Source organism: Lipomyces chichibuensis (genome assembly GCF_038497645.1).
Source record: "Lipomyces chichibuensis strain CBS 12929 unplaced genomic scaffold V1513scaffold_8, whole genome shotgun sequence".
Classification (NCBI taxonomy): domain Eukaryota; kingdom Fungi; phylum Ascomycota; class Lipomycetes; order Lipomycetales; family Lipomycetaceae; genus Lipomyces; species Lipomyces chichibuensis.
The window spans coordinates 89,825-110,041 of NW_027117460.1; the positions used below are offsets into that span (position 1 = coordinate 89,825).

General features: G+C 44.2%; 10 protein-coding genes across 10 annotated transcripts; 4 read left to right on the forward strand and 6 right to left on the reverse strand.

Annotated features, from left to right (window-relative positions):
* Positions 1 to 152: 152 nt before the first annotated feature.
* On the reverse strand, positions 153 to 4,030 carry V1513DRAFT_478251 (uncharacterized protein). Its single transcript, XM_066900265.1, has 3 exons — positions 3,670 to 4,030; positions 3,525 to 3,610; positions 153 to 3,471 (listed from the first exon to the last, which is right to left on the reverse strand). Exons 1-3 carry the CDS (start codon positions 3,884 to 3,886, stop codon positions 283 to 285), a joined length of 3,492 nt encoding a protein of 1,163 aa, XP_066754617.1. The 5' UTR covers positions 3,887 to 4,030; the 3' UTR covers positions 153 to 282.
* A 1,749-nt stretch (positions 4,031 to 5,779) lies between these two features.
* V1513DRAFT_441027 (phosphatase 2C-like domain-containing protein) lies at positions 5,780 to 7,816 on the reverse strand. The gene has a single exon (XM_066897457.1). It carries the CDS (start codon positions 7,347 to 7,349, stop codon positions 6,078 to 6,080), a length of 1,272 nt encoding a protein of 423 aa, XP_066754618.1. The 5' UTR covers positions 7,350 to 7,816; the 3' UTR covers positions 5,780 to 6,077.
* Positions 7,817 to 8,207: 391 nt separating this feature from the next.
* Positions 8,208 to 8,889, forward strand: V1513DRAFT_376547 (integral membrane protein S linking to the trans Golgi network-domain-containing protein; the record flags this gene model as incomplete). Its single annotated transcript, XM_066894929.1, has 2 exons — positions 8,208 to 8,419; positions 8,478 to 8,889. 2 exons carry the CDS (start codon positions 8,208 to 8,210, stop codon positions 8,887 to 8,889), a joined length of 624 nt encoding a protein of 207 aa, XP_066754619.1.
* A 737-nt stretch (positions 8,890 to 9,626) lies between these two features.
* Positions 9,627 to 9,998, reverse strand: V1513DRAFT_424133 (uncharacterized protein; the record flags this gene model as incomplete). Its single annotated transcript, XM_066896069.1, has 3 exons — positions 9,627 to 9,655; positions 9,710 to 9,889; positions 9,947 to 9,998. 3 exons carry the CDS (start codon positions 9,996 to 9,998, stop codon positions 9,627 to 9,629), a joined length of 261 nt encoding a protein of 86 aa, XP_066754620.1.
* Positions 9,999 to 12,464: 2,466 nt separating this feature from the next.
* Positions 12,465 to 12,851, forward strand: V1513DRAFT_424134 (uncharacterized protein; the record flags this gene model as incomplete). The annotated part of the gene is made up of 1 exon (XM_066896070.1): positions 12,465 to 12,851. One exon carries the CDS (start codon positions 12,465 to 12,467, stop codon positions 12,849 to 12,851), a length of 387 nt encoding a protein of 128 aa, XP_066754621.1.
* A 765-nt stretch (positions 12,852 to 13,616) lies between these two features.
* V1513DRAFT_424135 (uncharacterized protein) lies at positions 13,617 to 14,104 on the reverse strand (the record flags this gene model as incomplete). The annotated part of the gene is made up of 2 exons (XM_066896071.1): positions 13,617 to 13,912; positions 13,984 to 14,104. 2 exons carry the CDS (start codon positions 14,102 to 14,104, stop codon positions 13,617 to 13,619), a joined length of 417 nt encoding a protein of 138 aa, XP_066754622.1.
* A 259-nt stretch (positions 14,105 to 14,363) lies between these two features.
* V1513DRAFT_441039 (mitochondrial 54S ribosomal protein bL28m) lies at positions 14,364 to 15,465 on the reverse strand. Its single transcript, XM_066897458.1, has one exon. The coding sequence runs from the start codon at positions 15,202 to 15,204 to the stop codon at positions 14,635 to 14,637; it is 570 nt and encodes a 189-aa protein (XP_066754623.1). The 5' UTR covers positions 15,205 to 15,465; the 3' UTR covers positions 14,364 to 14,634.
* A 24-nt stretch (positions 15,466 to 15,489) lies between these two features.
* Positions 15,490 to 16,825, forward strand: V1513DRAFT_441042 (DNA-directed RNA polymerase). The gene is made up of 5 exons (XM_066897459.1): positions 15,490 to 15,770; positions 15,860 to 15,909; positions 15,974 to 16,249; positions 16,302 to 16,378; positions 16,431 to 16,825. The coding sequence occupies exons 1-5, from the start codon at positions 15,676 to 15,678 to the stop codon at positions 16,761 to 16,763; spliced, it is 831 nt and encodes a 276-aa protein (XP_066754624.1). The 5' UTR covers positions 15,490 to 15,675; the 3' UTR covers positions 16,764 to 16,825.
* On the reverse strand, positions 16,783 to 18,139 carry V1513DRAFT_441044 (cytochrome c oxidase assembly protein CtaG/Cox11-domain-containing protein). The gene is made up of 3 exons (XM_066897460.1): positions 17,374 to 18,139; positions 17,256 to 17,314; positions 16,783 to 17,199 (listed from the first exon to the last, which is right to left on the reverse strand). Exons 1-3 carry the CDS (start codon positions 18,078 to 18,080, stop codon positions 16,973 to 16,975), a joined length of 993 nt encoding a protein of 330 aa, XP_066754625.1. The 5' UTR covers positions 18,081 to 18,139; the 3' UTR covers positions 16,783 to 16,972.
* A 60-nt stretch (positions 18,140 to 18,199) lies between these two features.
* V1513DRAFT_441049 (mitochondrial carrier domain-containing protein) lies at positions 18,200 to 20,178 on the forward strand. Its single transcript, XM_066897461.1, has 9 exons — positions 18,200 to 18,436; positions 18,502 to 18,638; positions 18,702 to 18,795; positions 18,847 to 18,963; positions 19,010 to 19,058; positions 19,116 to 19,155; positions 19,209 to 19,541; positions 19,597 to 19,710; positions 19,772 to 20,178. Exons 2-9 carry the CDS (start codon positions 18,630 to 18,632, stop codon positions 19,817 to 19,819), a joined length of 804 nt encoding a protein of 267 aa, XP_066754626.1. The 5' UTR covers positions 18,200 to 18,436; positions 18,502 to 18,629; the 3' UTR covers positions 19,820 to 20,178.
* Positions 20,179 to 20,217: the final 39 nt, after the last annotated feature.

Genomic DNA, 20,217 nt, shown 5'->3' on the forward strand with positions numbered 1-20,217 from the left:
CTGACAGTTAACTGTGGCTACCTAGCCGGGCGTCAATGCTAAAGCCTTCTGGACTCATTAAATGAAATAACTGAAGGTCACGGAAGTACCATGCCACTTGACGATGCAACTCCAAAGGAAAATGGGACGCATACATAATATTCCATAACTAATAAAACGAAATGCGTATATTAAGACTTTTATAAACCATTTTATACACGAAATGCTCCTGACCAATTCTGACCAAACATAACTAACTGCCTTATATATTTAACATAGTTCTTATGGGTAGTGCCATCCAATCTACTTTGGCTCAACATTGAATTTCATCTTGACACCCATAGCTGCCAACTCGACATCCAAGTACCGCAAAACATAAGGGATCGCCACAGTGGTTGTATTGTTCCCACCTCTATATCTATTACCGGCACCGTCTTCCCAAATTTCTCGCGCATCATCAGACGTCGCCGGTGCAGCAGTCTTGCTAACAAGTTTTTGCGCGCATCGACGACATCTAATTTCTGCGAGACTACCAACCGCCGGAATAGTCGTGACGGTCGACAATAATGATCCACAATCTCGGCAAATGTGTGTCTGTGAGTAATCACTGCAGTTCAACAATCTATCCTGTAGCAAGAACGAAGTCCCGTGTGCAATAAGGGCATCACGTTCCATCTCTCCGACACGAATACCACCGGATCGCTTCCGTCCCTTGACTGGTTGCATAGTCAAACTGTTAACCGGACCAGTCGATCGGACCTGGTACTTATCGTTGACCATATGTCGGAGACGCTGGTAGTAGACAACTCCGATGTAAATATCAGCCTTGAACTCTTCGCCAGTGATACCGCTGTACATAGGTTCGTTGCCGTGGTAATTATATCCCGCCTTTGCTAACTGTTCTCCAAAATAGTCCGCTGCAGTATTCTGTTCAGAAAACTGGAACGGCGTAGAATCCTGCGCGATTCCATGCATTGCACCCGCCTTGCCTGCCAAACTCTCGACAAACATACCGATGGTCATGCGTGACGGAAATGCGTGCGGGTTGATGATGATGTCTGGGTGAATACCGCTCTCAGAGAACGGCATGTCTACCGTGGGGTATTTTTGCGAGCACACACCCTTTTGTCCATGTCGTGACGAAAATTTATCGCCAATAACTGGCGAACGAGTGATGCGGAGCTTAACTGAGATCGATTGGAACTCCTGGTCGCCGTCATCACCTAGTAGTCTCACTTCCTCGACAAACGCCGCTTCGGAAGACTTGTATACCATGACTTTCGTCTTGCCAAGATTGTCGTCAAAGTAAGCAGCCATAGGATCGCCTTGCTCGAGCAAAATTCCCACAATAGGAAGTCCATCCTCGTCCAGTTTCATTCTCCACTCTTCCGGCCACTGGTCCGAACCGAAGCCGAAATGCTGAGCGATCGGTTCACCGCGTCGTCTCTTCTCGTTTAAGTCAATCTTCTCGACTTTAGTAACCGTACCGTACCCGAATCCTCTTTCGTGAGCAGACTTGTTAATAATCATAGCGTCGTCCATATCATAACCCGTGTATGAAATGACCGCAACTACCGCATTCATTCCATTGGGGTAGTTATCCATACCATAGTCATCATAAATCTTTGCTTTGACGATAGGAGTCTGACCAGTCTGTAGTCGGTACAATTTATTATCTGATCGGTATCGCAATGCGGTTCCAGGAGTACCCATAGTTTGCTTACTCATCTGGCACTGGTACATATTTCGCGGCGATTGATTGAAATCGGAGAATGGGGTCAAGTTTGCAAGAATCGACAGAATGTTGGTAGCCGTATACTCTACGTGCGTATGTAACCCTGACGTGATTTCGGTCGGTGAGACAGCAATGTCCATATACACCTGCTCAAATGGACCGAGCAAATCTTCTCGATCGAGTGGAAGGTAACGAACCGGTCTGAGCATTCGTGACTGTGATGAGAACAGGAATAGACCTGGATACTGGCCGCCACTGGATGGTGGGACAAATCCTATCTCAAGTGCTCTCGGGACGTCATGAGTACCCTCCACTTTCCAGAACCTCAAAGAATCAGCGACTCGGCGGGCCGCCTTGTAAGAGCACCAGCCAATAATGGCACCATCTAATTGTACGCAACATAGCTCAGGTCCTGATCCGATTATATTAGGTGAACTAACACCTAGAGTTCGAACTAACTGTGTAATATGCGAAACATCAACGGATTCAGTCGTAATCTGGCACTTGTGGGCAAGATGGTTAAGCAAACCACATGGCGATCCGTCGGGTGTGTGAACGGGACACAAGAATCCCCAACTCTCCGGTAATAATTTTCGGACGGTAGTAGTCTTCAATTGAGCGAAAAAAGACCCTCGGTGAACCATTCGGAAATGAGAGATGAAGCGGTAGAAATTAATTTTCTCAGCGACGACTGTATATCCGGACACTTGCTGTAAATCAAGACCAGATTGTGAAATCAGGTTACCGGTTGACAAGAAATACTGCATCTTCTGCCCGATGTTGAAGTTTACTTTCTCGAAGACCTTGTTTATATATTTTGGATCTGCGAAGTTAACACCGACTCCGCGTGTAACGTCTGACACGATCTGTAGCCGGAAGTTATTGAGCATCTCCTCGATCTTCTCCTTAATAATCATGCCATATAAAAATCCTCCGAGCAAAACTTCTTGGTGCTGAGTGGCATCTGGATTATCCGGCGCACAGTCCCCGGCAACAACTGCATAGAGCTTGCGAATCATAAATAGCAGCAGCCTGAACTTGTCCTCATCACTCCTGAGGTGGACTAGGACAATTCGACGAAGGACTTCACGTCCGACATCGGCATCCGTTTGATCAATCGATGCGCCCATAACGACACGAAACTTGTCGCCGAGATGAGCAAGCGTTTCCTCCCGTGAATACAAGTTATACACTTTATAAGTTCGTAACAGTAACTCAAGACGATCTGTCAAGAAACTATTTTTGGTGTCTGTGCCAACAATGCCATCAAATATTTCACGATCATTAGTGTTGACAAGTGCCTTCAAAATCATCATGACTGGGATAAGGTATTCGTTCTTCCTCCATGAGAATCGGAATGTGACATTACCATCGTTAAGATAATGAAGAACATTGGTCTGTGAAGTCTGATCCGGTCGAACGGCACGAATCTGAACACCATATTGACTGTAAGTCGTACCACGGTTTGTGAAAGATGGTCGAATAATTGCCATTGGATGATTTCGGCGTTGAACGATCAGCATGCGGATAAGCTTCTCGATACCATTAACGATAAAATAGCCTCCCAATTCCTCGGACTCCTCCTTCTGTCGGATAAGCTCCGCAGGCGACATCTTCTCGAGATGGCAACGGTTGGACTTCAACATAATTGGAATCAAGCCAACGTCTTTGTTCTCAACCTGTTCGGGGTCGCCGTTCACGCGATATACAAACTTGATGTTCATTCTACCCCTGTACGTCGAGAGACGCTCACGGCACTGAAGAGGTCTATCAGTAAGTACTCAAGTGGTATAATGCATACTAGATATACCTCAGCTGGATACACTCTTCGCGAAATCGTAGTCTTATCCTTATTGGATACCGCCGGTTTCAATATTCTGACTTCATCAACGCGAACTGGAGCCGTGTCAGCACTGACCTGAATTCCCAATATCATGAATAATACAAAAGCATACAAGTAAGCTTATTACCGCGCCTATCTGAATTATTACTATCGAAAACAATCTTTTCACCGATATCCTTGACCGCAAGATCAAGCAATCCTCCGGTAGTCAATGCGTTGAAGGATCCCACATGAGGAGCAACGGCCTCAGCCAATAACGGATATGCCGACCTGTCTTCCGGTGGATTCTGAAAATATCTCTCTCTTTCGAGAGTGTGAAAGGACACCATCTTGTCTGAGCTATTTGATTGAGCACGACGACCTTGCGATAGCAGTGTATGCTGTTGGAAGATAGAGCCGCGAAATTTTTTGAATTTTTTTTTTGAGGATTGATCCCAAGGCACCGGGCAAAATGAGTGGCGGTGCAGCAATGATTTGGTGCGGCGGTTGTGGCTGTGAAATAGATGCCTCAACTCCTCTGATTTAGGAACTTGACCTCTTAGTTTCACACTACTGATGTATATGTGTTCCGATTCGACTCTGCGACTAGAACATTGAGAAAGCGAGTAAGCAATTCTGTGTCCCTTGAAAATTTGACCACATTATCAAATCCAATCATGCGTTCACTCTGAAAGGATTATTGTCTCCAACCCTCCTAAGTTCATGGGAGCATCTCCTCTGTACAGAGAAAATACTTTGGACAAAGGCAACTGGAAAGAAATAAAATACGGAAGTGCAAGTGTGCAACTGTGGGCCTCGATGTTGTAGCCAATCCAATGCGCTTAATATCATATAAGGCAAGCCAAATGGCTCTAAGACGGCTACACGATAAAATGACAGCGCAATTGACTCGCAAGTGAGGAAGGAAAGGTCGATGAGGGGGAGAAAGTTCTTGGCGTGTTATCAGTAGATAGCAACACTGGCGAGAGTCGATACGCCAACATGGCGTATTGGCGCACAATGTTGAGCGAGTTCTCACATCCTCTGCGAAGTTTTGTTGTTACTTTGCTAAACTCTTAGGAACCATTAGTAGGTTCTTTATTGGATCAATGATTGCGCCCTGAAAGTTCTGTACGGATTCCAAGTCGTTGACAAGTTCAAGTCAGAATATCTTTGGAGGGCTTTCAGAATTCTTGCAGCAGCCAGACTAATATTAAATCTGCGAGTGATGTATCCTTTTATGCGGTTTTTCGACCGTACAGATTTGATTCAGCGAGATAATCAATCTGGGCCACGTATCGGCAAGAAAGCTCATCTACAGATTTTCTCTGTGTGCTTTTTACAATACTTTATACAGCCTGTAGGAGCAGTAGTGATCCGCTGCAGTATTTTCAGCAAGATTCGCAAGCAAAATGTGTTATCAAGCTGAGATTGACAAATACTTACAGGCGACAGAATTCCCTCTGACAAAAATACGATTTTCCGATGTGCCCTACGCTACAGTGTCTTGTAGCAGTTATACAATACTTCAAACGGTTATTCATCGGATATTGATGGCTCACAATGCATGCGAAGTTGCCCAACTTGCTTAGTTGCTCAGCTCATGGGTATGCACTGTGATCCGGCAGTTTTTGCCACCTTATCAATAGAGCCTCCCGATGCAAAAGTTCGGCGGTCGGTGTGGTGGCATCTAGTATTTCTTGATACTCACCTTTTGATTAATAATGGACTTCCGCCAACTCAAACAGTGCATCAAGACGTGAAATTCACGCCAAGTACACGTTGGACTTGAGCAAGACCAAATGGCACCGATCCTCTCTGATGGCAAATATGCCTGTTGGTATAATCTGATCTGATAAGTTGTATGAGATCTACGAGGTAACTAAAGTGAAACATTCGGCGTTTGATCAGCTAGTCGCAGACACAGCCGGGTTCCGGGCTGACATGAAGCGGCGAATAGATGTCGCGTCATCGATGATCTTTGAACAGTGGCACCCAGAGTTTCATTAAAAGTATTACGTAGATTGCAAAGATGTGCATGCTTATTTCTGGATCTTCTTACTCGCGGACATGTTGTATGCTTTCCCATGACGGTCAGCCAAGAGAATCGACGTTTTGAAAGCTGCAATGCGTGTGTTACGACTGCACATTGAATACATCCGATTGCCAGTTTACTGAGTTTGTTGTTTGCTATATAAGAATGAAGGAGATAGTTGGGAACTTGGCCTATCTGGGTCAGAGTTGAGTGACGATGAGACTTTTCAATTTGAGTATATCAAGCGTTCATAGAACTATGGCACACGTACAATAAAACTTATCATTCAAAAATAGCGGTAAACAAGGATCCAATAAGAGACTGTTGTAGCCAGAAAACTAAAAAGTTGTCTAACACACTTTAGCAAAATCAGAGTCCAATACAAGCAATATTTTATGACAAAAATTCCAAATTCCTATCAACGCCGGTTCACTGCATACTATATAAGACGCTTTTTACAACTCCGCTCCGAAATTAAACCAACAAACTTTTATCCAATTCTACGACTATGACTTCTCCTGTGTCTTGCCTCCGATATGCTGATGGACAAACATTACAAGAGCTGTTATGTCGTCTGGCTTCCCACCTTTATAGAGCACTTTCATTTGTCTCTGCGCCTCAATCGCAAATGGTCCGTCAGTCTTTGGATCTATACTGGCCTTAAATGCTGCCGAGACGAGTCGCTTCGCCAAGCTATCAACGCCAGAGTACTGCCGTTCACCGCTAGCTTGAATATCACCCGATCTTCTATCGACAATCCAGTTCCCTTGTGATATCATCTCTTCATTGACAATTCTGAGACAGTCGGATGGCAGTAAATTGTCGAGGACGCCGTCTGTACAAAAAAGCACCACATCACCATGCTTCAGCTTGTGAGTAGACAAATTCGCGTCACTTGGCTTGTCATCGAAATTTTTGCCGCCGTATCGCGCGTTCTGCTCGATGATTTTCTGTGGGATGATTGCTAGCTGGTACGGGGCATTGAAATAATGGGTTTGCGGAATTGACATGTAATGAATCTTTCCATCGCGAAAAATAAAAAACCCTGAATCTCCAAGATTTGCAGCTTGCAAGGTTCCATTGCCGTGGGCGACGCCAACACATGCCGTAGATCCACCAGCCTTCACTTTTCCTGAATTCCGAATCGAGTTGTACCCAGCGTCCAGAAGGACAAGGGGAGGAAACGAAAACTTGGAGACGATACTATTTGACTCGTCCCTCTTTGCGCTCGTATCAGTGGAAAGCTTCGCCGTCAGCTCAGCCATTGCTTCTGCCAAGGAGTGGCTGAAATCCGTTGCATCCACACCGATCTCATTCCAGCCGCCAACTCCGTCAATCACCCCTAGGGCGACAGACTCCGACTCGCGAATCTTGCTGAAGAAAAAACTGTCCTCACCAGATGCAGGGCGAGTGGACCTTTTTCCTGAATTGGCCACCACCGATCCAGAATACTTTCTTGCTACTAGATTGCGGTCCTTGGCATGATAGGACGGACTTATAGTATATTGAAAATTATTGGTGGCGATAGATGCACCAGAGGCACCCGTCGCTGATTGTGAGATTTGCGCCGAATACTGAGTGGCAGCATTCGTCGTCGGAGCCGTGATCGCGAGACCAGGAGCTGCATTGTGCTGAAACAGACGAGCCTGACTCTGGTGCGTAATAATCCGGTCTAAGATTGGATATTGGTATTGCAGTCTGCGAAATGCAAACAGTAATGCCGCTGTTATAGTTGGATATGCTGCCACCAGCAAGGAGAATCTAGTCGGTGCAGGCATATCCGTTGACAGTTAATGCCAGGTTGTTGAGTGAGAAGCGACAACCAGATCTCTTCCGATCCTTCCTGCCGAAAGAACGATGTAGTCAATCGGCCAGCGTGAGAATACCTGGAATTAACAATAGATTGTCGAGGTTTCTCCAATACTCCCTGCCATCGAATGGAATATTGATATTTGCACTGAAAGAGTGTAACAAGATGTGCAGGACATCCAGATCTTGGTTTGAGCCTTTAGTGTAAAATTGGATTTGCCGCACCCTCGGGATGTATCCGCCAAATTGTGTGTGGCGGTCAACCGGATTTTTTCTTTGTAAAGTAAGGGCCTAATTAAGCTTCTTTAGTGCCGTCTTAGGTCCAGCAAATTTGTGACAATAATGAGGCTAAAAAGGTTTTATAACGGTTTAGAGCCATATATATGAAAGCTTATAAATACCTCGATTTACTGACTTTATAGCCTCGGGTCGCGTGGTGCGCCAAATAACACAACACGTCGGGACTTTCTCATTTTCCCGATCAAAACTTACTGAGTCGGCCGCTTGACAGAACGTGTCATCCGCATAAGCACGTGAAAGATTTCTCGCATACACACTTCCACAATCGTTGGACGGTTGGGACGTCATGGTCTGCCTTAGCTCATTCGAACCAGCTGCGGGGAGACAAATTGTGGCAATCTTGTAAATCATTACCTTTGCAACTTATTCCCCATTTTCTACTTTTGCGATTAAAATTGGACAATTCTTATTGGATCTATATATATAGCTATATATATGTATTAGCGGGTAACGTTGTACAGACAAGACTCTTCAGAATGAGTTTCAAAGACCGACGTCGGCGCCGCAACCGGAGGCCGGCCACACGAATGGATTCGTTAGCACCCGCTCGTTTAGCGACTCAAATTGTGATATTACAGACACTATATTACGTAACTGCATCGATATTTATTCTATTTACATGCTTGGTGGCTGGAACTCCGTTTTCTCTGGATCTAGTCTTTTCTTGGAAGACGTTGCGGATTGATACGACAATTGGATGGACCATATGTCTAGTTTGGTTCCTAAATTCGATTTTCAAGTGCGAAAGTTTGACATTAAATTTTACTTCTTGATCGTGCAAGCTAACGAGTGGGTAGCGTTTTGTTCTTAACTCTCTTTGTCGGCAGGAGCAAGCTGGTATTCGACTTTGTGTTAACCATTCACGGACTCAACTTACTCATTACTACTCTATACACCGCGCATGTCCCTAGCAGTTTACTCTGGTGGTTGTTGCAAATCGCGTCTATTTCTTGCATGCTCACGCTGGGTACTTGGGCATCAAGATGGCGTGAACTGAGTGTCATGTATTTTCCGGCCGTGTCAGTGCCATCTTCATCAGCCGCAACAGATTCTCATGAGGTGAATAGAGGAATCTCAGCAGGTCCTTCTATTGATACTGAAGAATATGAGTTAGTTGAACAGCAGGCGGACTTGGAACTGGGAGCGCAGAATACTGGAGCGTCGGTACCGGAGTCTGGAAGCAAAAATACAAACAATGGCAGTCAATGAATTAGGTCAAATTTAATTGGGGTCCGGTGAGGACATAGTGATGGCGAAAGGCATGCATTTTCTTATTACTGTTATGGGATGGAGATGGCGTTCCGCGGATCTGCCTTGTAGTTGGAACGGGTTACGGTTCGGTGATGTGAGACTTTGTATTATAGACTTTGCAGATGTTAATTAAATCATTATTAGCAGTTGAAAGCTCGAGGTGGGTACGGGAGCATAGTTCATCGGGCAAGTAGTACGCAAACACAATTGAGTCTAAACGATGCCAATTCGCACCGGGTTGCTACAGATTCGACAACGTTCAATGGTAGATTTAATCCGGCAATTTTGTATAACTTATATAAAAGGACAGCATTGGGGTGTTCGAGCAATCCGCGCAAATTCGGATCCCCGATTTGCATTTTATATAAACGGACAACATAGGTGTTCGAGCAATCTGTATATTTATTTCAATGGCACAGCCAGTAGTTATGACATATATCGAACCAATCAAACGAAATTACAAATCAATTCCAAATTTCAAACATGTTAAAACCGAAACCATTCCAAATAATATGACGCGTACATATTTCCAAAAAGTTGTCGATCTTGCTCAAGTAAATTATGATTTGATGGTAAAAGATCGATTATACGTCACACCAAAAAAACCGAAACACAAAAGTATGGCTCTCATATACGAAAATAAACGGCAACACTGCAAATCCAGCGACCAGCACTGGAATAAATTTCAGAAATATTTAAGCAATGACGCAGAAGTCCTTGGAGTCTGTAATCCAATTAGTCGATAAGCCGCAACGAAACACCTCAGAATAATACGCACTTTGAGCCTCCAAGGCAGCAAGCTCTGGTCTCGCAGATATGGTGCAGAAGTCCTTGGAGTCTATATATATTCCAGTTGGCTGTCTGCCTGTATTGACAAAACATATCGAGAGATACGTACTCGTAGCCTCAAGGGAAGCAACCTCAGGACGATTGGAAATAGTGCAGAAATCCTTGGAGCCTTTAGAGATAACCTGTTAGATGAAACTTAAATAATATTCCCAGAAAGTAAGCTTACTGCTAATGGTAGCAACTGGGACCTTGGGACCCGTAAAAGTGGAAGCGGCCATTGCTAATAGTATTAATTGGTTTGTAGATGCCGGAAAGAAGAAGTAGAAGTTGAATGAATTGAAAGACTGTGCTGAGATAGAGGAGGATGACAACGGGGAATTTGCTCGCAATTATATAGCCGTGAATTTGTTTGCATTAGAATATCGTGTGAAGTTCCATAAAATAGTACTAGTACAACCACGAGTCTAGGATTAGACAAGTCCACCGTGTCGGCATCGAATTGAACAATCCTAAGCCAAAGTGGAGCGCTGAAGAATAATATCAAGTCGTGGATAAGGGCTGCAGTCGCACACAAACAAAGTGGGAGAGTGTCCCAGGGTGAGGTGACAGAAATCACAGGTGCACCTCCTATCGACTGAGATGAGGACCTCATCGTGGACTTTTTCGACTGCGCTCTGGTCCGAGGGCAAATGGCACTTCCGTCGAATGCTTTAAACCCCATCCACACAATCAACATTGATCTATTATTAAGACAAATCTCCAATTCTCCGTGTTCGTCCGACTGGAAGTGAACTGCGTCGCCTCATCCTTCATCACATATTCGGTATGGCAGATACCTGGGCCGATACAGTAATGAAGACAACAGCATAGAATGACTTCTCAGAGCAGTAATTGACAGATTTAGTGATGTGATATGACCTTCCAATATGATGGCATTACAATACATTGACAGTATTACGTCAGTCAGTGCGTTGGACTGTGTCAGGGACAATTTGCCAGATCCAGATGTTGAGACATTTATTTAATATCTCAGAAAAACGTCCACATGTGGCGTGCCGCGTGGGATCCATTTTGAGAGTAAGCTATGCACCCGGGGTAGGCTAAAGGCTACTCACCAGTACATCCTGCACCTCAGATAAATCAAATCAAACAAACAGGAATTTTTATCCGAGGAATATAGAGACCAATTCCTGTTACAGAAAATCGTACTTCAGCTGCCATTCTCCATCAATCATTTACAACAAAAGGTACGCGGGAGTCAAATCTAATAAGACGAGAAACAAATTCCCTCTGATGCATTAGCGTGTGAGCGTACAAGGCGCATGAGTCGTATATGGTTGCAGACAAGCAGCTGTTAGATTAAATTACCAAATAGAGCAGAACAGGAAAACGGTGATACCAGCGGGTCCACCTGTCGAACAATAGTAAGCCTGTTGAAGGTCCGTGATAACATTGTTCGTCCGGTGGAGAGGACAACAGAGCCTCATGCACGTGCCTTAGAGAAGATCGTCATCCTTTAATTCCGGTCAATTCCGGCTGTCTCATTAGATCGCACGGTGCCTCAATGAGATCGGTTTGACTACTATTTTATTCTTGTGTATAATTATTATTGTTAATAGTATGCTCGTTGTAACTAGTTCAATCACATATTGATAATGACCCTGAGTGAGTTCTCCAATTGACAAATGTAGCGATCATTTGTATATACTATCGCCCCCGCTTCGTGATACGTTTGTTTGTGACATCGCATCTTAAGACGGAACTCTCCTGCTGTTTCCCCGCAGTGCCTTGTGCATCTGCGTTTATTACATTAGCTAATTGCCAATTTTTCTTTTGATCTGCTAAGTGATTTCGTCGACTATTCATGTGAACGACGATGATGCCGAAAAGTGTACCAGTCGACACTCCTGTCTCTGTCACTCTCCGCTTCTAGGTGATATGCATCTATTCCATCCGTCATATGTACATCTTATTGAGCTTGACGATCGGCATTTCCCATGGCCGGTTTTTCCACGGTGGGCCCTCTGGCACTCATTCAGCTTTAAGGAGTTTTAAACAGTGATAATCCTTGCTGCTAGAAGGCAGTTACCGCGCTCTCGATTCGCTTGGCATTTTCCGATAATACTTGCGCGGACTAGTTATATTTATACTTTTTATTCGATACTTTTATTCGTATCGAAGATATTGTCCTTTCATATTAAGAAAAATCAAGCAGTGTGGGCTGGAATTTAGTACGAGCATGTGTTTGGGCATCTTGCTATGTCTGCCAGTCTTTAGAATAACGCTCTTGTATATCGAGACTCAAGCTTGCCATTGTCGCAACTGAAATGTATGAGATTCGCCTTAACTGCGTTCAGTATTCCTCAGTTGATATGGCATTGTAAGACTGTTATTATATTCGCCGAACTAGAATGCCGTACTTGTCCCCTTAGTTGTAGAACTCACGACATTTTCTTACAGACTTATGGTGGCCCACTAAATGAGACTTGTCTAACTCACCACCAAATTACAAATATGTTATTGGATCTTGAACAGCCTTTGTCCTGTTACCAGTTCAAATTAGAGACTGGACTCGGACACGAACATCCGGGAATATCCTCCATCGACATATTGTCCGGCGGTTGTCCGGCGGTTGTCCGAATAATATTTAGTAGCCTCATGAAAATCTACAGATTCCTGATTCAATAAGGTGCGTCTAAAAACTGCTTCAGCTAAGCATCCCAAGATGGGAAACCGGTGACGCGATGTCTTGGCTGTCCAAGAAGCGAACGATATGTCTTTATTCTTCTGGGTTTGCGGCCTCCGTCACGAGTCTTCGGCATTTGGAAGACGAAATAGGGGTAATTCCTGGATATGGAGTGGCTACCTCTTGGCTTATGGTCGGATCTATTATTAGTTTCCATGAGGAATATGCATTGGAAGAACTACAAGTGGACGGATCACATTCCGCCGAACACAAGACGCGGTTTATGATCGATATGGTAACAAGTACTGCCTTACGGCTGTCATTTTCGTTGGCTGGTCGAGTTGAGAAGTACAGAACTTATCAACCGCCATATATCGCTATCAGTAACATTACACTTAAAGGATCAGTCTTTGCTATGTGTCCTATGACTATCGTTTACATTTAAGCACAATGAGTACCAAAGGGAAAGGATTCTGGACAACTTTGAGAGACTGGCAAGCGATCAGATATCGAGCGTTATAAGGATCCCTTTTCCAAGCCAATGTCAAAGTATTTTGAAGTGCCTGACTTGCGAGTTTTGATCGTGTTCGTCAGTGCTCTCTCATTCATCGCTGTTACAATGTATCACCAGACGGGCTTGGCCAATCATTATAATCGTCATGATCAGTCTTGCACTTTTTTTTATCTCGCACAACTGACCGTTTCTGTCTTTCTTTGTATTCATGTATCTCATCAGACTCAACTCCCTGGAATAGTGAACAAAGTGTGTTTTTGCATGCTATCTGCCGGTGCGTCATAAAGCGACATCTTAACTTTCTTATCGTTACAGTATGGTTGGGTAAGATCGTTCACGCGATGGCGAGATGGCAGCAGAGTTATATGATGTCCCTGCTGCTGGATATTTTGGAATTCCTGCTCGGTAGTGGTCGAAGATGCTCCTTTAAAGTCCTAGTTGAAGGGGTCAGAAAGTCAGAATACGTCTGGAATGTATTTTGCCGTTATCCTAGTCCCTTTTGTCCCAATATACAGTTATATAGTACAATATTCCAACTGACCCTGGGAAGTATCTTACAAACCCAGGTAACCGATAGTTGAGATATCCCGCTCGCACTTTCCAGTCTGTACGCAATTGGTCATTTGCTTCCCCTGATTAGGTATGACAGCGGAGGTAAGAACCCAACTAATCCCCGCCATCGATGGAAGACATGATTTATCGCCTTCTGTTTGGCTTATCAAACGACATCGCCTGTTCCAGTTCCTCGTCATCATCCTTGTTCTTGTAATACGTATGATCCACTCTGAGTGTCCTGCCAAGGACTACTGCACCATCAATATTATCCACTGCAAGAATCGTAGACCGCTGGTCTTCGTATTTTAAAAATGCAAACCCTTTGGATTTACCGGTCTCCTTATCTCGAGCTAATTTTATGAAGACCGGATTGCCATACTGTGAAAATATTGTCAGAATGTCGCCTTCCGTTAAATTATATGGTAACGATCCGATGACTAAAGTTTACTACGTCAGCACAAAAGTAAAATAGAAGCCAATAAACAAGAGTGAGTTCGTTAGAACGTACAAATGAATGCAGTGTCATTGTAGTCGTTGTGCCAAGACCCTTTCTCGCTGACTCCAGCTTCGAGCTCTTGATCGTTCAATTTGGCAATTCGCCGTTTGGTAGTGTATGAACCGCGGTTCATTTTTAGCAAAATAGCACTTTACCGCTAATGAACCAATGTCTGTTCCTGTTGCCTACAGTATTCGGTGTCCTCTGGCCATGAAAGTGGTGACCAATGACCAACTGTAGCCGTAGATGAATGGGAACAACCTTTAAGATACATATACGTCTTCCACTGCGTGCGGCGTGGAGAGTGAACAACAGGCAGACCGCAAGTTTACCAACGAATACAACACTGACACTATGTGCTGATCACACTGGCTTCAGCGGAACTGAGCATGCTTCTACGACGAGTATCTACGTGATCAGCGACATAAATAAAAATCATTGCTTTGCTCTCTGACCGTCGCGACAAGCAAGGTCGCCAAGTGAAATGGAAAGGCGCACCATATAAGACTGTAATAACTGAGGTGTTTTCTAAATAATAATTACATGCAGATGGCATTAAACGCCCAGAAAAGCATTTCCATCATAGTGTACATCGTTCGATACGTTCAACATAGTGCGTCAACATATGTACATGACCTTAACAACTAATCAATTATAGTACCTCTATCGGCCTCTCAGACGCTTTGCTTCCTGTTCTTTTAGTCTAAGCATTACAGCATACCGTAATCTCCAGCCTCTTGGACCCAACTCCTTAATTCTAGCAGGCTTATCCTTGATCAGATAGTTGTCTAGACCACCTTCTTTCTTAATCGTTTTCATGACACTTGCGACGACGTGCAATCGAATCCGCTTCTTCAAAGCCGCGCTATACAACGTAGTCTTGTTCGCATTCGGTAGCCATCGTTTTAGATTCTTTTTCTCGAGGTTGGATGAAACAGAATGTCCTCGCATGGGGAACTTGCCTCCAAAAAGCCCTCTGTTCGAACGCTTGAATATGTTTGAGTCACCGTACGGATACGGCGGATATTTAATTCTCCTGGACGTCTTAAGGTGCTGCTTCACCCAGAAATTAGTCTTCTTAGCGGGCTTCTGCTTCACGCGTCGAGAGACCACATGTTTGAATGCGCGGGCCGCTACTGGCGTGGATGAGCAGAATGTGCGGCTTGTGTATGCAACCAGCGTAATCCGAGCCTTGAGCAAAGGCGCAGCCAGTACTGATCGTATTAACTGCATTTCTATGTTGATATGAGATAGAAGAAAGCTGAAGATGTCGAAATTGCCGCTGCCCCCGCAAGAATCTGAAACCGCAAGCCCACCGTACTTATCGCACCCGGAACCCGTCCAAGCCAATTAACCACCAAGTCGCCGTAATAGCCTGCGTTGAGAATTGCTACAAGTGAAAGCAATGGAATTAATTTGCGCAGGTGTTTTTCAGAAGGAGTTGTGTAGAGCTCACGAAAAAAAATGGTGCGCTCTCGGATTAGGTTCTGGTCGCCTAACCACTACTCTAAAAGTTTACTTGCACACCGACCGCGGGCGCGGGGCTGTCAATAAAGTCTCTACTCAAATTCGCAGGTCGCTTTTGACGGCGCTATAGATATTATAGGACATATTTTTTTTACCAATCTATCTGGCGAGTGAATTTGAAGGGATTAAAATACACATCATTTCAAGAGATCGTGAAGACACGATTGCAAAGGCGCAATGGATGGACTAGAAGTTCCTAATGGACCACAAGTGACGATCCGAAAGGCTACTAATGACAATGTGGATTTCGTACTTTCAAATGTTGATTTATCGTAAGTGACTGCAATAGACATTTTACCGAATTGCCTTTTGCTTGATTCGATCAAATGCGAGGACCGACACTAATAGACATATCGTTCAGGCTCGCGAATGCGTTACGCAGAGTGATGCTTGCAGAGATCCCGACAATAGGTACTACATATCGCATTCGCAGTTCTCATGCAAGTTGGATGTGATCTGACATAGATATTTATAGCAATCGATCTCGTGGAAATTGAAATCAATACATCGGTTTTAGCGGACGAGTTCATCGCACACAGGTTAGGCCTGATTCCTTTAAATTCTTCATTAATCGACAAGTTACGCTATACGAGAGATTGTGATTGCGATCAATATTGTGATAAATGCTCGGTCACACTTACACTGGATGCGCGATGCGAGAGTGATGCCACTATGGATGTGTACACAAGAGATTTATTGCCAAGTGAACCGCCACCAAGAGGCACAAGATTAGGACAACCTATCATAAGCGGTGATTAGCTTTGTTTGATACTATAGCGTGGATAATTCTAACTGTGGAGAAGATCCTCAAGGAAAGGGTGTTTTGATATGTAAACTGCGAAAGCATCAGGAGTTGAAGTTGAAGTGTATAGCTAAGAAGGTACAAGCCACTTCTCTGACAGACGTGTGATCTTAAGCTTATGTGAACATAGGGAATTGCGAAGGAGCATGCGAAATGGTCACCTACAAGTGCAATTGCGTTTGAATATGACCCCTGGAATAAATTGCGACATACCGACTATTGGTTCGAAGTTGCAGCGGACAAGGAATGGCCCAAGAGCAAGAACGCAAGCTGGGAGGAACCTCCGAAGGAGAATGAGCCTTTTGACTATAACGCCACTCCGGAACGGTTTTATATTGATGTCGAGGCCGTGGGGTCTCTTCCGCCAAATGAAATTGTTACCGAGGGTATTACAGCGTTACAGCAAAAGTTGGCATTGGCCTTACAGGCGCTGAACGAAGGAGATACAGAAATGACGATGTAATATAGAAACATATCGAGGATTCTAATATTTGTACATTAGTATACTAGTAATATATATTGGCCAAGTTATTTATCTGACTGGAGCTGCAAGGAAAGAGTATTGCCAAAGTTTTCCATTATTACCCAACTATATACATATAAAGTTCTTGCCTATGCTGCGCAACCAATGCTTCCGTAAGTTAACATATTTGCAAATATCTGGAACGACATCTAAGTACCGGGGCTGCTAACTGTGATAGGAAACTGACCCGCAATTTCATTGCCGGCAGCATCTGGCACTGTCAAATACTGTCCTGATGGATTAGTTTTCGCTTTGAAAAATGTGTAACTGAGAACTACTTCATGGATATGCTTCATTCGAGGGTCTGTGTCAAAGTCGGGATCGATAAAGAAGAAGATAGGCATGTCAACCTGCTCACCAGCACGCAGTTGTTGCTCTAGATTCGATTGCTGTCAGACATGTATCTTAGTGATTGTAATCAGAAGCACTTACGCTCAAAGCAAAAGCATTGAATTTTGCTAAAGTAAGGTGCCACCTGATCAGGCGTGACACTAAGTCACTTAGGTCAGTATTCTGCAGTCGCGAGAGTCGACAAATACTTGGAACGTACTTATACGTAGCTACACCAATTATATCCTGATTCGAGAAATTGGTAGCCTTGAAAAATGCAAGCGCTGTTTCACCTGGTGTAACTGTGACTTGTCGTTGAAGTGGCTCAAATTTCCAGGGTAGTGAACGTGAAACGTCAGACTCAAATCGGACAATGATCTTTCTATTGGAATCGACGGGAATTAATCTATCGGCTGTAATCGTGGCGCTTTCCACCATTGGGGTACCAGCATAGCCGGTTTTTTGACAGACAAGCCGGTAGAAGGGAACGGCAGCATATGAGAGCGCAAGCGTACCGATTAGGAGCGAGAGTACGTAGTATCCGCTAGTTCTATTCTTCAGTTGCTCTCTTCGTACGTGCTCAAGTTGGAGATCTCCCACTGTAATACCAAGTTCTTTCATACGCCTTGCAAGATGGCTATTCGTATGACCGGATGCTGGGGTGTTGTGCTTGGCTGGCTGCGGAGAATCGCTGACTGTTGGAGGTTCAGATCCTGAATTAGGCGAAGTGGAGATACAGCGCAGTGAATTGAGAGCATAGCGGCATTGCTGTACGGGTCTGCCAGCAAAGACCAGACGTGAATGTATTCGACTTACTAGAATCCGTGGCATGATTTGTCGATGAGGTATTAGGCTGAAGCCCTTGTCGATTAACAACATACTCTTATAGCTACGGATATGAAATCTCCAGCGGAGTAACTGCCACATGTGGCACAGTTAGAGGTGCCACAGGGCCTTAAAAATATAAGGGCTAGGGCAAATAACGGATTCGGCTGTCGGATGGGCTTCGGGGCGACGTCGACTGCCGGAGTTCAAATATCGAGAATGTCATCGCGGGCTCAACGGAGATGCTTATTACATGCCTTAAAAAAAATTGGCTCTAATTTGCCAGAGCTGAATAGTGTTCTTCTCCGCACTAGAGTCCCCTCATTTTCTTTTCGTCATACTACGAGCAGACATATCTTCCGCAATCTTTTAGCGCGCTGCGCCTTTTGCAGCTCCTAGGAAATGTCATTAACTCCTGTGCCAGCGGCTCCTGCCGGCAAGCAGATGCATCATTATCCGTGAGTAGCCTCGGCTGTTTGGAAAAGTAATTTTTTTGAAATGCTAACAAGTTCTGCACCTCAAGATTTTGGTATGGAGGTCAGTGCATTTCTCTCGGCACCCTGTGTCTTACTCCTCGCGTCAACCAAAAAAGAATTGAGAATATGAGCTGATCATCAGAAATGTACAGGCTTCGCCAGTGTTGCTGCAGCTATGTGCACTGTAAGTGCTGCACTTCATTATTACAACTCATATTGAGAATATTCAGTTAATGGTACACTACAGCATCCTCTCGACCTCGCCAAGGTGCGCATGCAAACCGCTGAGGAACGTGGAAGATCAATGATGCAGACAATCCTGCACGTGTTCAGAAACGAAGGTAAGTCGTGATCCATTATGTAAGAGAAATTGACGCTGACTAGGACATAAGGATTTCTTGCGTTGTATAAAGGTCTAAGTGCCAGTATTCTAAGGCAAGCGACATACTCGACAACAAGATTTGGAGCTTATGAGAAAATGAAGGATTGGGCATCCGGTGGATCTGATGGTACGTGGTCTTTTGAGCGTGTATTATTCTTGCTGACTTTCTATAGTGACCCCGCCATTTTACGTCATTCTGCCAATGGCAATGGCGGCCGGATGGTGGGTAGAGGCTAGGATGAGTGAACGCAACAAAAAACTAATTGCATTTTATTATAGGTTTGGAGGTGCAGTTGGAAATCCTGCGGATATCATCAATGTGAGTGCGGAGTATGAATAACTAAATAGGAGTACGATGCTGAACGCCGGCAGATCCGCATGCAAAATGACATGGCATTAGATCCAACCCACAGGAGGAATTATCGTAATGCACTCGATGGTTTGCTACGTATGACACGAGAAGAAGGACCTAAATCGCTTTTCAGAGGTTTACATCCCAATACGGCCCGAGGCGTTTTGATGACTGCGTCACAGATGGTGTCGTATGACGAATTTAAAAACGGTCTGGTGAACCACTTAGGAATGGATCCGAAGTCAATATACACCCATTTTGCGGCTAGCATATTGGCTGGCTTAGTCGCTACTACTGTGTGCAGTCCTGTCGACGTTGTAAAGACAAGGATCATGAATGAAAAAGAAAAACATGTATGTTTATGAAGCTATTGTTGTCTTTAAGTGGTAGTCTAACCAATGTGCTAAGCAACCGGCGGTGGTAATTCTAAAGGAAGCCGTTCGGTCAGAAGGTATACTATTTGCATTCCGGGGCTGGCTACCGTCGTTCATCCGCCTTGGACCGCATACTATCGTCACTTTTGTAAGTCTTCTGTTACGCTTCCGCACAAGTTGATTTGTATAGGATGCTGACTTCTTCATAGATTGTGCTCGAAAAATTAAAGGCCCTCGGTATTGGCATGCACTCATAGTTATTTTAATTTCTTGTGAATTATGCATATGAATATTTTTGGTAGGTATTTGTAAATGACAAAATCTTGAGCTATTAATGTACAGTGCATGTGGGCGTTTATCATTTATTGCTTCTGTTTTCTCTTCTTTATTAAGTCTTATGCTGTACATATTGTTGTTTTCTTTGGTTAGTTGATTGTACTATTTATCACTTTGGTATGATAGATCAAGTAGAGGTTTATTTTTTTAATTGTGAGGGGACGAAGGAATAAAATAATCATGTAATATACTGGCCGAAAATATTCTGATTCATAACCGGCAAAGTCTTGGGTTAGGGGAGTCCGAGTTGATGACACTAGTAATGCATGACGTTGAATAATTATTGTCAGCCGTTGCCATTGCATTGGGAGGGCAAGGG

Bases quoted from the DNA above. Each gene is read 5' to 3' on its own strand.
- V1513DRAFT_441027 (XM_066897457.1), bottom strand. From the start codon at position 7,349: ATGCCTGCACCGACTAGATTCTCCTTGCTGGTGGCAGCATATCCAACT.
- V1513DRAFT_441039 (XM_066897458.1), bottom strand. From the start codon at position 15,204: ATGCAGTTAATACGATCAGTACTGGCTGCGCCTTTGCTCAAGGCTCGG.
- V1513DRAFT_478251 (XM_066900265.1), bottom strand. From the start codon at position 3,886: ATGGTGTCCTTTCACACTCTCGAAAGAGAGAGATATTTTCAGAATCCA. The intron at 3,611-3,669 runs GTATGCTTTTGT...ACACGGCTCCAG, and splicing joins GCGCGGTAATAAGCTTACTT to TTCGCGTTGATGAAGTCAGA. The intron at 3,472-3,524 runs GTATATCTAGTA...AGACCTCTTCAG, and splicing joins GAAGAGTGTATCCAGCTGAG to TGCCGTGAGCGTCTCTCGAC.
- V1513DRAFT_441049 (XM_066897461.1), top strand. The intron at 18,796-18,846 runs GTAAGTCGTGAT...CTAGGACATAAG, and splicing joins GCACGTGTTCAGAAACGAAG to GATTTCTTGCGTTGTATAAA. The intron at 19,711-19,771 runs GTAAGTCTTCTG...ACTTCTTCATAG, and splicing joins CGCATACTATCGTCACTTTT to ATTGTGCTCGAAAAATTAAA.
- V1513DRAFT_441042 (XM_066897459.1), top strand. From the start codon at position 15,676: ATGGATGGACTAGAAGTTCCTAATGGACCACAAGTGACGATCCGAAAG. The intron at 15,771-15,859 runs GTAAGTGACTGC...CATATCGTTCAG, and splicing joins CTTTCAAATGTTGATTTATC to GCTCGCGAATGCGTTACGCA. The intron at 15,910-15,973 runs GTACTACATATC...AGATATTTATAG, and splicing joins TGCAGAGATCCCGACAATAG to CAATCGATCTCGTGGAAATT.
- V1513DRAFT_441044 (XM_066897460.1), bottom strand. From the start codon at position 18,080: ATGTGGCAGTTACTCCGCTGGAGATTTCATATCCGTAGCTATAAGAGT. The intron at 17,315-17,373 runs GTACGTTCCAAG...TAAGTGACTTAG, and splicing joins ATTGGTGTAGCTACGTATAA to TGTCACGCCTGATCAGGTGG. The intron at 17,200-17,255 runs GTAAGTGCTTCT...AATCGAATCTAG, and splicing joins TCAATGCTTTTGCTTTGAGC to AGCAACAACTGCGTGCTGGT.